This window comes from Anopheles coluzzii, chromosome 2, assembly GCF_943734685.1.
Source record: "Anopheles coluzzii chromosome 2, AcolN3, whole genome shotgun sequence".
Classification (NCBI taxonomy): domain Eukaryota; kingdom Metazoa; phylum Arthropoda; class Insecta; order Diptera; family Culicidae; genus Anopheles; species Anopheles coluzzii.
Window position 1 is genome coordinate 99,195,140 of NC_064670.1, and position 14,695 is coordinate 99,209,834.

The 14,695-nt window shown below is 42.8% G+C and overlaps 2 protein-coding genes across 6 annotated transcripts in view; one reads left to right on the forward strand and one right to left on the reverse strand.

Moving 5' to 3' along the window:
• The first annotated feature begins 1,393 nt into the window (after positions 1 to 1,393).
• Positions 1,394 to 9,374, forward strand: LOC120950902 (uncharacterized). 2 transcript variants are annotated; one of them, XM_049607286.1, is made up of 2 exons: positions 1,394 to 3,789; positions 3,930 to 9,374. In XM_049607286.1, exon 2 carries the CDS (start codon positions 4,045 to 4,047, stop codon positions 7,714 to 7,716), a length of 3,672 nt encoding a protein of 1,223 aa, XP_049463243.1. In that variant the 5' UTR covers positions 1,394 to 3,789; positions 3,930 to 4,044; the 3' UTR covers positions 7,717 to 9,374. Both variants share the same exon structure in this region, with proteins under 2 accessions (XP_049463243.1, XP_049463244.1).
• Positions 9,273 to 14,695, reverse strand: part of LOC120948705 (feline leukemia virus subgroup C receptor-related protein 2) — a 38,067-nt gene continuing 32,644 nt past the window's right edge. For all 4 annotated transcript variants that reach the window (XM_040365339.2, XM_049607289.1, XM_049607290.1 and 1 more), the window contains one exon: positions 9,273 to 14,645. In XM_040365339.2, the coding sequence (XP_040221273.1) occupies positions 14,375 to 14,645 (271 nt within the window). In that variant the 3' untranslated portion in view covers positions 9,273 to 14,374. The remainder of the gene's footprint in view (positions 14,646 to 14,695) is intronic.

Genomic DNA, 14,695 nt, shown 5'->3' on the forward strand with positions numbered 1-14,695 from the left:
ACGGTAGCTGTGTAGCGTTTGTTTAAGCCGGACACGATCGTAACGATCTTTTAAAGGCAGATCGCTCCCTACGAACCGGCAACAGACAGTCGATCGATGCTCTCACACCAATACAAAAGCCGGTTGGGAATGCGAGCTGTTGTTGTTGTTGATGATGTTGATGATTAAGATGATGCTAATGTGACAACCCTGCCCCTATCTCAGCGAAGTCAAAATGTTGCTTGTTTTGGGGTTTCGCTGCCGAGGCGAATAACCGTGCCCTGACTCATCGTGGTTATGTTTAGGAGCTTCGTGTGTCATCTCGGTTCATTGGCAAGCCGAACAAAACATAGCTTCGAGAAGAAAACCTCGAACCTGAACCTCAATTAGCGGGTGCAAAAAGGCAAGGATGTGTTCGGTCCGCGTTGCTTAATGTTTATGTAGGGAGATTTAACGTTTCAGCGTGCTTTACTGCTTTTGTGCAAATAAATGGCTTTGCAGTGCAGTCAGCGCAGAGTTGCAGAGGTTTGTTTGTGCAGTGCGCGTGGTGAACCGTCAATCCGATACCGGGAGCAGTAAATCAAAACGGTGGATTCATTTCACACGCGGTAAAATCATTTGTCACGCTGCCGGTGTCGGTGTGATGTGTTGTGCTGGGAGGGCCGAAGCGATGACTGTGTTGGATTGATGTTTTGTGTATCGGTTTCTGTGAGATTGTGTCGAGTTGAGTCAGTACTTTTTAATAGCGCTTCATTTTTGTGATGAAAGCAACGAGCAATTAGTCAAAGAATGGGGCTATTTTGTAATCGATTTTCGCCCCCAATTTAACATTTTGTTGCAATCAACATGGGAACAGGGGATCTTTGTTGAAATGCGGCTTCAAAGAACAAATTAAGCACATACTACAGGGTTTCCCACGATTTATTGGTCAGTTCCCATGATTTTTTGGTGCGTTTCCAGGATTCTTTGATCGTATCTCATAGATTTTTGGTTCGTTCCCATAATTTATTGGTATTTTCTGATTGGATATCAATACAATTGGACAAAAAATTCTGGGAAATGGCCAAAATATCGTGGGAACGCAACAAAACAATATGGGAACCCACCAAAAATTGATGGGAACCAACCAATAAATCATGGGAAACCCTGTATTGTTGTGTGATGGTTGTTTGTCTGTTGACTAGAACAAGAGAGCATGTTGCTTGTGTTCATTGGGAAGCACTTTGCTAACTGGAATGGCACTTCTTCACCTGGTGTGAGCTAGCCAAACTACTACCTATGATATATTTATTAGAAAGTTTAAGCATTTAAAATGTCATCATTAAGTATCATCATCCAATCCACATAATAAAAAAATATTAAAAATTGTTACAACTCAAGATTTGTCTTAATTTCAAACTCAATGGAGACGCCAAGTTATTTACATTACTTTCGTTCAAAATTAACTTGACAAACAATTGCCTTTCAATCAGTTTTATTCAAACAAAATGATGGTTGTTTATACATAAGAGTTAGGATCGGCGGAGGAGATTGCATGAAAGAGAGTTCAGCAATAATACAAGCAATGCCATAATTAGAGTGCCATAATTTGGCGGCCATCAACGCGTTGGTTGGTGTGCGTGAGAGGGCAACGGATGAAAGGTGATCGCCCGAACAGCGGGAACCTTCTTCTTCCACGAACGGCAACGGCAGCGATCGGACGCGCGCAATCCGTCTAGGTTTAAGTTAGTCGTTAAAATAAATTTATGTGAAGAAAAATACCGCAACGTCCAGCCCTAGATTGATCATATGGTGCCGTGACCAGGATTGAAAACCTTTTTCGAAAAGCGCTAAGTGAAAAGATTTATTCGTTGAGCATTTTTTTTGTTTCGTTTTGTGATTTAGTGCGTACCGTGCAAAGGAACTATCGTTAATACGTGTTTGAGTGTACGAACTTTGGCGGCCAGTAAATGTGAAATTTCAACCTGCAAAGGGACAATCGTGCCGTTTATTACTCGTCATTGATTGCGTGTCCGCGTCTCCGTCGTATTCAGTCCGTTGCCAACAAGACAGACTAACTACCGCCTTCTTCGGCGTCTTGCCACGGCCATCGTAAAAGCTATAAGAAGCGTTCTACCGCAGCCATCGCGTTTTTGGATACAATTCAGCGATTCACCGCAGTCGCGTAAAAAAAGCTGTGAGGCGTCTTGCCTTTATTATAATATAAGATTTCGTTCGTCTTTGAATCGTGTAACGTCTTGTTACAAAGAACACTAAAGTTAAGTTACTGTCCAATCCGTTGAACATTAATGTGAGAAAACGTCAGCTTATCTTCCGTGTCGCAACCGGTTGTTTTCGCGCGTGTGATATCCGTCTTCGTAATCGTGTGTTTCCCGCCAGTCGCAGTTTGGAACAGCCATCCGTCATCATCTGTGTGTGTTTCCCTGCCATCGTCATTGCAACTGTTTTCCCGAATCCTGCCATCTCAACAGGTCAAGTATAAAGATGACCGAAATTGCGAGCCTAAGACAACGGTTGAATTCTTTATTCACGAAGCTGAAACGAAATGAGGTTTTCATAGCGAACTTCCAGCCTGAACAACACAAGCATCTCGTGCCTGTCAGGCTCCAAACGATTGAAGGTATGGAAAAGGAGTTTGAAACGGCTCATACGCAATTGTGTTTGTTAGCGCCCAGTGAAGCTGAGAAGCTAGAAGAAGAGGAGTTGATGGATAATTTTGAGGAAAGGTTCATAGCTATGAAAAGCGCCATGCTATCGCACATGCCTACTCAAACAGCTCAAGCCGTTAGCTCTGAGCTTGGCTCAAGCCACGCTCAAAACCCAAGCCACTCTCCCATTCAAAACCACGTTAAATTACCAGCCATCTCTTTGCCCGAATTTAACGGTGATATAATGCACTGGATGGCATTTCATGATACCTTTGAAGCATTAGTTCATAACAATGCAAGCGTTTTGGATATTCAAAAATTCCATTATTTGAGAGCTTCATTAACTGGTGAGGCCGCTAGATTGATAGAGTCGATCCCATTGTGCGCATCGAATTACTCCATCGCATGGCAGGAGCTCAAGGAGCGATTCTCAAATGAATACCTTCTGCAAAAGATGCACTTTAAGCAAATGTTCGGCATCCCACAATTACGAAAAGAATCGTCAGCTGACTTGCATAGATTGGTAGATGAATTTAATCGGCATGTAAAAATGATTCAAAAGCTAGGAGAGCCAACCGACCAATGGAGCTCAATGTTAGAATATGTTTTGTGCTCCAAACTACCAGCGGAAACTCTTACACATTGGGAAGACAAGGCAGCTAGCATGAAAAAGCCAACATATGAGGCGTTAATAGAATTTCTGCAGAGAAGAATGAAAACATTAGACTCTGTTTATATGAGTAAATCTGCGGATGTAAGCTCTACATCGGTGCCTGCCGTAAGGCCTTCTTCGCATCTTTCGTACTATTCGTACACCGCAAATAATACCAAACGATGTCCTTGCTGTCGACTAGATCACTTATTATGGTACTGTAACCAATTTATGCGACTTCCGCAATCTGAGCGCCTTCAGATAGTGCGAGCGAAGAGTCTCTGCATTAATTGTTTAAGAGTCGACCACAGCATGAAAGATTGTCCTTCGACCAATCGGTGCAAACATTGCAACCAGCAACATCATTCTTTATTGCACTCCTTTGATTTTGTACGCCGGCAGCACACCCACGACCGAACACTACATACTAGCCCTCAGGTAGCTCCTAGCGCTTCATTTAACAGCACAGCAGCATTGGAAAACGAAAACCGAGCAGCGGACCAACGAGAGGTATTCTTACTCACTACTATTGTCATTGTTGTGGATGCGTTTGGCAATCACCATCCAGCAAGAGCATTATTAGATAGTGCATCACAACCTAACCTAATAAGCAAAAGATTGGCAAAATTAATAGGTCTACCTACTTCCAGATTGGACATTGACGTTAAAGGTGCTGGTTGTGCTACGACGAGGGTGCGGGAGTCCGTGTATGCTGAAATTCGATCTCGCACCAGCCAATTTTCTTGTGGAGTAAATTTCCTGCTAATGGATGAAGTAGCTGCAAAACTTCCTTCCCACCACATTAATATAAGCCGCTGGAACATTCCGCCTGGACTATCCCTGGCGGACCCTCATTTTAATCAGGCCGAATCAATAGATATGATAATCGGAGCAGAGCATTTTTACACCTTTTTTCCAACTGCAGAGCGTATTTATCTGGCAGATAAATTACCAATACTGATCAACAGCGTGTTTGGGTGGCTTGTAGTCGGTCCAGCCAGCGAGGAGGTCGTTAATCCTCACTCAAACCCAACACGAGTATCAATGGTTTCTTTAGAAGAAAAAATAGAGCAGTTTTGGAAGGCAGAGGAGCTACATGCATGCGAACCATATTCAGTAGAAGAAAAGCATTGCGAAGAGCTGTATAGATCGAAGACTGGAAGAAATAGTGACGGACGATACGTGGTGCAGATGCCTAAACATCCAGAGTTCTCGGTACGCTTGGGCGAGTCAAAAGGCCAGGCGTTGCGCCGATTCTACTCATTAGAAAAGCGCCTATCCCGAAATTCGCAATTGAAGAAGGAGTATCATGCCTTCATGCAAGAATATATAGATCTCGGACACATGCAGCCTGTTAATGAAAATGCGTCAAGCCCAACGAAAACCTTTTATCTGCCTCATCACCCAGTCATAAAGGAGAGCAGTTCCACTACTAAGGTGAGAGTAGTCTTTGACGGCTCCGCGAAAACATCTACAGGCTACTCCCTCAACGAAGCACTATGTGTGGGACCTATAGTGCAAGATGAGCTGTTGGACATTATTTTGCGTTTTCGCACCTATTTTGTGGCCTTAGTCGGAGATATCGAAAAAATGTACCGTCAAATCCTCTTGCATGAAGATGACCGCGCATTAGTGAGAATATTGTTTCGATTCTCATCAACATCACCAGTAAAAGAGTATGAACTGAATACTGTCACATACGGTTTGGCTCCTTCCTCTTTCCTAGCTACGCGCACCTTGCTTCAATTAGTGCAGGACGAAGGAAGCAATTACCCTCTTGCTAGTCGTGCGATTCGCAATTTCTACGTAGATGACTTCATTGGCGGGGCATCATCTGTTGAGGAAGCTATACAGCTCCGATCGGAGCTAACTGGAATGATGCTAAAGGGCGGCTTTCCATTACGAAAGTGGACCTCAAATCGTTTGGAGGTTTTGCAAGAGCTCGATGCTTCTCAAATCGGAACCAAATCATCACTGCAGTTTGATACCGACGAAACTATAAAAGCCCTAGGTGTCTGCTGGGAACCTGAGCGCGATAATTTATGCTTTGCATCAAGCATCAAGCCACTGCAGTTACCCTCTACTAAACGGAGCATTTGTTCGGAGATAGCTCGATTATTTGACCCGTTGGGTCTTATCGCTCCTGTCGTAGTGCGAGCAAAAATAATGATGCAGCAGCTTTGGGCGCTATCGATTGGCTGGGATGAGACTGTACCAGAGTCATTTGGGCTGAAATGGAAAGATTTTTATGAGAAGTTGGAGATTCTGACTTGCTATAGAATCGAACGATACTGTTTCGCCTTACGATCGAATGTGCAACTGCACATATTTACTGATGCTTCAGAGTCGGCATATGGCTCATGCGTTTATGCAAGGTGCGAGGATGCCGAGGGGAATATTAAAATATCTTTGCTTGCATCGAAATCTAGAGTAGCTCCATTGAAGCGTATAAGCCTGCCTCGTTTAGAACTCTGCGGTGCCGTATTAGGGGCTCATCTGTACGAGCACATTGCCAAAGCCATTCAGCTTCCTGTGCAGTCGGTACATTTCTGGTCCGATTCCAGTATTACACTACATTGGATCAAAGCAGCTCCAAATACCTGGAAAACATATGTGGCAAATAGAGTAGCAGACATTCAACAATGTACGAAGGGCCACACATGGAGGCATGTACCTGGACAGCAGAACCCGGCTGATCTCGTTTCGCGGGGCATGACGGCACCCGATTTTATAAAAAGCAGCATTTGGATCTCTGGGCCAGCTTGGCTGGCGCTACCTTCTAATGAATGGCCTACATCTGAACCTCTACTACCGACCGGTATCGAAAAGGAAACGCGTTTGCTAGTTGCTGTTGCCAGCGCATCGCCTGCAGTTAACCCTTGGTTCAAAAGGTGGTCATCATACTCCCAATTACTGCACATTATTGCATACTGCAAGCGATTTATAAAGAATCTAAGGCTTAAGGCTAGAACGAAGCCTGCTGGTGACCCGGTATCCATCGTATTGACACCAGAGCAGAATGAGGAGGCAAAGGCATTTCTGGTCAAGACTGCTCAAGACGATGCCTTCCGAAACGAAATTTCAGCCCTTCGGAACGGCCAACCTATAAAGAAAAACTCGCCGATTAGGAATCTCAACCCGTTTTTGGACAACCAAGGTGTGCTTAGAGTCGGAGGAAGGTTAAACTTAGCTGATTTGCCGTTCCAGTCAAAGCATCCTGCTCTCCTTCCAAAGGGGCATCCGTTTACACGCAACATAGTGGTTCACTATCACTGGAAACTACTTCATGCTGGAGGGCGAAATCTCATCAGCAACATAAGAGAGGAGTTTTGGCCTTTGGATGCTCGACGATTAGTTAGAAGCATAACGCGGGAATGTTTCCGGTGTTTTCGGTCGGATCCTTTTATCGCATGCCAGCGAATTGGACAGCTACCCGCATCCAGAGTGACACCTAGCCGACCTTTCAGCAACGTGGGAATCGACTACGCCGGCCCATTTTATTTAAAACCGGTACACAGAAGAGCGGCCGCCTGCAAGGCTTATCTCTGCCTTTTTGTGTGTTTCGCTACAAAGGCGGTACATCTCGAGCTGGTATGTGACTTGTCTACATCAGCCTTTTTAGCAGCGCTACGAAGATTCATTGCTCGCCGTGGTAAGCCGTGTCACATTCACTCGGATAACGGAAAAAACTTCGAAGGAGCTAGTAACGAAATAACAGAATTGGCATCGCTCATCGCTAGAAAGGAAGAAGAACAGCAAGTAAATGAGTTCTGCACGTCCCAAGGCATATCATGGCACTTTAATCCCCCAAGGGCTCCTCATTTCGGCGGACTGTGGGAATCTGCGGTGAAGGTAGCAAAAAGACATCTGTATCGTATCCTCGGTGCATCTCGTTTGTCATTTGAAGATCTTTATACGATACTAACACAAATCGAAGCGGTCATGAATTCGCGACCGTTGCTTCCTCTTTCAGAAAATCCTGATGAACTGGCGGCGCTAACTCCGGGCCACTTTCTGATCGGCACCTCCATGCAAGCACTTCCCGAACCCAACTTGTGTGACGTTCCCTTAAACCGGTTGGAGCACTATTGGAAGCTACAAGCCTACGTGCAGCGTTTCTGGGTCCACTGGAAAGGCGAATATTTGCAGGAGCTGCAAAAGGACACGGTGGGACATGAACAGAATCCTCAGTTCACGATAGGCAGGATGGTCATTCTCATCGATGAGCTGTTACCCGCAACCCGATGGCCTTTGGCACGTATTGTTGAGACGCATGCTGGAAGGGACGGAATAACGAGAGTAGTATCTGTGCGCACCAGTAAGGGTATATACAAACGTCCCATAACAAAAATATGCCTGTTACCGATACCATCGTCAATAGACAACGCAGCTTCAGAGGAGGTTGATTTGAGCAAAGAGAAATTGATAGGAGAATAGTTTGATAGCGCTGAATGCACATGCAGCAGTCTGTATTTTTGGTTGCACCGTTCTGACGGGAGTTTGTTGTGTTGTGCTTGTTCCGGTAGCAATCGATTTGTTGATATGCCATATCAAGGGGGGGGAGGATGTTTATACATAAGAGTTAGGATCGGCGGAGGAGATTGCATGAAAGAGAGTTCAGCAATAATACAAGCAATGCCATAATTAGAGTGCCATAATTTGGCGGCCATCAACGCGTTGGTTGGTGTGCGTGAGAGGGCAACGGATGAAAGGTGATCGCCCGAACAGCGGGAACCTTCTTCTTCCACGAACGGCAACGGCAGCGATCGGACGCGCGCAATCCGTCTAGGTTTAAGTTAGTCGTTAAAATAAATTTATGTGAAGAAAAATACCGCAACGTCCAGCCCTAGATTGATCAATGGTATTTATGACTCTCTCCCTCTTCTAACATGCAACGCTTTCAGTGGTGTAGTTTTGATAAGTAATCATCATACCATTACTCTTAAAAAACAACAATAAATGCCATAATTGCTTTGGAATCGTTTCCAGCATAGTTACACAACTTTCATCGTTACTTTCTTAAAATAGCAAACAGAGCGAGAGGGGATGAAACTTTTTCCACATTGCTCGATTGAACCAATTGCTCTGTTCAAGCGCTCGAGGGCACCATTTAAACTTCTCGTGCGAAAGTTTCACCCAGACGGAAGTGGGAAAGTGTTTTCTTATCATTTAATTACATTTGTTACGGAGTGCGCTTTACTTACCATCTAAGGAGTAACAAACGATCATTATAGAGTGCCGTGCGATGGTGCGCTTTATGGGATATAGACAAAGCCAACGTTTCGTCGCACGATGCACACGCGATGCAGGTTAGGGCCGATGTATCAAAACGGGTAACAATTCATCATAAATCATGCAGAACCGGAATGTACACGTAACGCATGGCCGTGAGTGCGAAGGTCATACGTGGCGCCTGGAGGGGGAAAACATATCTTCGCCTAGATAAGACTTCTCGACCAGCACAGACTCAGTGACACATAGCTGGTTAAGCTTAATGGTCACTCTACCCGCCACTCCAGAGCAGTGAAGCCAAAGCCGAGCAAAGATCAAATACAAGTCAACCGGGAAACGCGATACCTCATCTTCATTGTGTCTTGTATCCTGTCTCCGAGCACAAAAGGGGAACAGCTGACAATGGGTGAAGTGATGACGGCGTCCGCCCGTAAGGACACTTACTCACTGCTCACACTTCACCGACCGTGTAAGAGGAAACATCCGTTCTGAAGAGCAGCGAACAAAGGGCGTTAGCAAAAGCACAATGAGCCAGAAGCATGCGGCGATGTGTAGCATGCGATCATAAGGCCTAAGAAGTTTCGGTTGAACATTTTGCATAAGATTTATTGCCAGTGAAAAGACGAAGCTTCAAGTGCCCCAACACACTCGAAACGCTCACTCCCGCAAAACGTACTTCCTGAAGCTGAAGTGAACTACTTCGAATCGACAGGCGACGAGCTTTTCGGATGAATACAGAAACATAACTCTCGGTGGCGGTATAATGTTAAGGGATTGATAAATTGTTACGATGACGATGACTTTATTTTAGCACAGACACAATACACGCACACACTGTAAGTTGTTTGGCTTTTTGTTTTTTTGGTTTGTTTTGGATAGTAAAATAGACATATTGCAGTTCTAAACAGGGAAGGAGCGGGAAATTATAGGCTGTAGCTTCTAACGATGCCCTTTACTGGTCTCTGTTTTCTGTTTTTCTTGTTATTTATTCTACTGTTTTTCATGTTTCGGTCTACCATTTAGTGTGTGTGTGTGTGTTGTTTTTCTTTTTGGCGAGATTTAATGTTAAATGTTAAAGAGTTTAGTTTTCGTTTAGCTTATTAGCCTAGTTTAGACTTCTACCAAGAGTTTAGCTTTAGTTCTAACATGAAGTGAAGATATAGTTAGATGCTTTTTTTCGTACAATTGTAGTATTAAACTTGTTAGACTTTTTGCTTGCTTTCTTTTCATGCTCAATCGCTCTTTTTTTCTATTTCAAAGCCAATTTGTCATTTATAACCATCTTATCGAAATAATGTCCTTCGTAATACTGCCATTAGGATCGTTCACAACACGTCATCTTGCTTTCGTTTACTGGTTTCCTTTATTTATTGTCTTACTTTTTCCCGTGTTTTTTTTTCTAGTCTACTGGTTTTCAAATGTTTTTAACGTCTTTTTTGTTTCTTTTTATTTTGTTGAAAAGTAAACAATTAACCATTTGCCAATGCGTTTTGTTCTTCTCTTATTCACTTACCTTTTACCTAATCGATATAAAACTAGTAACACGTCGATTAAATATAGTTTTGTGGCTGTTATTGTTGTTGTTTTTCTGTTTGTTTCTATACTAAATGTTAAACATTATTATATTTATACTTTTATTTTGGCACCTAGCACAACGCAATCGTCCCCGCAATTAGCGCTTGTCTTTGGATTTGGATAATGGTTGCTTACCGACTTTACAATCCATAACCATTCGGTTCAAAATACCTGCGGACCGTCAATAGGGAGGGAACGAACCCATCCAGCTCCATTTGACGTGCTCAGCTTGTCGCCTTTTACTGTCACGTTTTGCTTTTTTCATTCCATAACAAGTGCAAGTTTTGTCTTAAAAATCACACGTATAAATACTCTTACTAAATACGCTATCATGCTTGTCTTGTTTTGTTTTTTTTTGTGTCATTTTGTGCCTGACATTTTATTATCTTGTTCGCTCGAATAGTCTCTCTAGTGGCTAAACATTTTTTTTGTAAGCATTCAACAACTCGTTTCTATTTAGCTAAATATTTTCGTCTCACTGTTCTCTGCACAAATACGCTACGCTAGTTTAAAATCTGTGGGTGTCTTGCACGTTTAGGTATTTGGTGTGTATTGTCATTGGGTATAGTTTGGGTTGGGTTTGTGCGTGTGTATATTTGTATATGGTGCAGTTTTCTTGTTGTGTGTTATTGTTTCTGTAGTTGGTTTCGTGTTGTTATCTCCTCTACGGGGTTGAATTCCATCGACACACTGAACATTAAAGTGTTACGGGATGCGGAGGAATGCAGCTAGTGAACAGTCAGACTACACACTCTTTAATTGCTAAACATTTCCATCCCATTGTTGGTTTATTATCATGCAATTCTAGTCTTTCTGGTTTGTTGTGTGGTTTTTTTTTTCCTCTCCAAAGCTTTTAAATCTAATCTACTGTAAATATAACATGCATACATTACGGCGCTTTCCTTTTACTTCATTCACTCTCTTTCTCTCTTTCTCTCTATACACGGGAACCAATTGAGCGGAAAAACGATTGTAAATCGCTTCCACCGTCAAACATACCGCCACTCCTGTAATAAATTTATTGTCCACAGTTCTACTGGTAATGTCTTTTGTGTTTACTATCTTCCAACTCTAATGCTAAGTCTCATTTTTTATGATTTTTTTTTGTTATTATTTTGTTTTTTTTTCGGCCATCAACATTCAGCTCAACAGGTTGTAGCTATTTTTATATGTTTGTGTGTGTTTGTAGTTTTTTATTTGTTTGTTGGTTATCACAGCTAATACTACCGTTTTACATTGCGCGAGTATAAATACGCATCTGTGGATGGGTTACTTTTCCTCTACGGTTCATGGTTTTGTGCTTGTTAGCTATTGATTTGCTTCTTTTTCTATATAATTGCCTCCAACAAATGGTGGCAATTAATTTAGAAATTTACCATCATTTGATCACTAAGCTAAGATACATTCCCTTTTTTTTCTAAATCAACAACACGCCCCTCCGAACGACAAGCTATTGTAGGCTGTAGGTCTCTACACACTCATCGCTAGTTTGTGCTGTTATACGAAATACACTGTACCGATGGGGTTCTCATAATGTGTGCGGACTTCAGCTAGCATTTGGCTTAACAATACCCCGTGCAACATGAAGTCCAATATGAAATTCTTCTCTTTATAACGCAACACGCTTCTTTGCGCTTGGTTGAATAGGTGCTACTTCTAAAATCGTTTCGCTTCAATTTTGTTGCTACACAACAACATCGTCTTCGGGTGCATTCAAACAAACCCCATCGCACTGAGCTCCACTTGAACTAAAGAGCACGAAAGCAAATGGTAAGGAAAATTAATTACACTCCACACTTTCCCAATCACTTGACACTTTGCTATGGTCGACTGTATTGCGTTTTGATTGCATCTAGTTCTGGATAAAACAGAAACTTGTAGCAATGTGTCCATTCGAATGCGAAGCATTTGCGTGCGAGAGAGAGAGAGAGAGCGAGCTTGTTTGAATTGACTTGTTAATTATAGTTTTCCTAGATGTGTGTCACTGAGCTAAGGATAAGCCTAGCTCCATGTAGCAGGGCGAAAAGGGTTACATGGCTGTACGCAACGAACCGTGGAGGCCTGTAGGCCGTGGTTGGAAGCAATTCAATTTGTGTCACACTTACCACTCGCTGTGGCTGTGGCTATCGAGCGGGAGGTTCTGCTTTCATGCACCCTGATGATATTAAATCCTGTTGCCATGGGGTGGGATTTTCGTACAGGCTGGAGATCAGGAGAGAGAAAGGCTCATCGATTTCTGAGTGTGCGTTGATGTTGTTGAGCTGGCGTTGGGTATAGAATGCGGCAGAAACTCACAGCAAGGATTGAAGAAAGAAGTCTTGTGTGTACCTATTCTTAAAACGAATGAAAATGGAATTGCAGTTCAACGTTGGGATAATGAAGGAAAAATATGTTCCATTCCGATCCGATTTCTAGGAAACAAATGAATGTTTCCCTTTGTTCAAGTGCCTAATTGTTCCTTTCGGTTCAGTGTAGGTTGGCAAACAAATTGGAATGAATCAAACAGAAATGTAAACTGTTTCTCGCCAACTAAACTTGCTTCGAGTAATATGGACCAGGAGGAGTTATTAAATGGGAATATTCCAGAATGAATATAAACCTCATTAATCAAACATTCTGTATTGTCCATTACCAAAGGTTGATAGATAAAACACGTAGAGCTTAATTACTCTTTTTTGTATGAAAGAGAATGGAGTGAATGGCAATGATGGTATATCCTTTCTCCCAAGCCCAATATTGTGATAAAATGATTAATTGACTGAATGTTTAGAAATATGGTTCTATTCAGTGTCAAAAAAGGAATCATGAGACTTTAAATTTAAAGTCTTCACAATTTGTTATCCTTGCCAATGTCAACAACACTAGAGTTTCAGCTTTCTGTTTCTCAGATAAAACTCCCATGTATCACCAGCCGAGTGAAGCCGATTGCTATGAAATGATTTCCCATTTTGAAAAGGATTTCCTTTTCCGTCTTGCTCTCTAGTCTATTTCGAGACAACAAATCAAACGATCCTGTAAAAATAAAACAAACAGGAGAAGGAGGAAGGAATGTTGGTAGAACCGTAATGTTCCCAATGAATCCTCAATCTCGTTAATAAAACACCTAAAAAAAAGCGTAAAGCACAGCGGAAAATAAAACCAAACAGCTGCTGGTGGTTACACGAGCGCGAAGGACACACTTAAATCTTGGTCACCCTCCCCGAAAAGCGCCCCAAAATATCGCTCAACAGTGAAATGGCAGAGAGTGAGAGAAAAAAATAGAGAACTTCTATCCCTTCCGTAAAGGAAAAAGCCCATTACAAACCCTTCAGAAAAGGGGTAAAACTGTAACGACCGGGAACGTCCGTTTTTTTGAGTAGTGGGAGCAAAAATAAGCAGAGATGCTTGCGAAGAGTTTGTGGTATTTCTCGGGGTCAATGCCGGATTCCCAACATTTCCCGGAAGGGTATCGGAACAAAACAAACTCAGGAAATGAAACGATCCAAATTCAACAGCGAAATGTGGAGAGCCAAAATATTAAAAATCGAAAGCAAAAAACACACCCACACTGACCTTCTAATTTACGCTTGGCACAATGGAGGAGAAGGGAAAGCTTCTAGTTGTTTGGAAAATTAGCCACACTTTGCTACCAAGCAAGCGCCTCAATGAGTAGCTTTTCTTTCGCGTTCTTTGTGTTGCTTGCTTCGCTTTGTTTTGCGCTTGTACCTTTAGAAAATAGGATAGGATCACTTGCCGGCAAAGGGTGGGATTGATTTCCATCATCGAAATAATCTGGATCGGTTTTTAACGACCGGAAAATGGAGAGGCAACTTAAAGAGAAGTCGGAACTTTTTCTTATCGCGCTGAATTAGTGAACGAAGATTGGATCCCTTTTATGGTTGCTGATGTGGCTTTTACTTTTGGAAAGTTTTTCAACTCCAGTTGTTCGACAAATGTTACTTTTCCGGTTAAGCTTTTTCTTTGTTTTAGATAAACTCACAGCTTTGCTGGCTGAGTTTCTAGGCAACTGAAATGTTTTAAATATAATAGAGAATTATTGCACGCATCCTTGTTCCTTTAAATGTTAAATAAAAAACAGTTTCGCTTGAAATGTTCCTAAATAAATGAAATTAACTAACAACAAATATGAAAATGCCAAAATTTTACGCCCCAGGCGAGACACAAACCTGACAAAGAAGACACCATCACGATCGTCTTCTTCCTTCCGCCGACGCGAAAAACCTTAAACCACTAAAAAGCTAAAACATTTCACTTATCTTAACCGTTGGGTTGCGGGAGGCGAGTCGCCTTACGGGTTCGGGTTCTGGGCGGCCTGGCGCCTCAGATCGGACCGTATGACGGCGGTTACGACGGAACCGACCAGCAGCATCACAGCCATCGTTACGTTCGCCACGATGTCACCGTTCGTGTTGAGCAGCTCCGAGTAGAGCATGGTGAAGGTGATACCGAACACCTGGGCCGCCGCGTTCAGCAACCCGGTCGAGGTGCCTTCCGGTTCCGGGTACGTCAGCTCGGCTGCAAACTCGAACCCAACCGGTAGGTAGCCGGTCATGAAGAAGCTAGTTTATGCAAAAAAAAGAGGGAAAATAGGAACATAATGGATAGTTGA

Excerpts from the sequence above, each read along its gene's own strand:
- LOC120950902 (XM_049607286.1), top strand. The coding sequence starts at position 4,045 with ATGGATGAAGTAGCTGCAAAACTTCCTTCCCACCACATTAATATAAGC.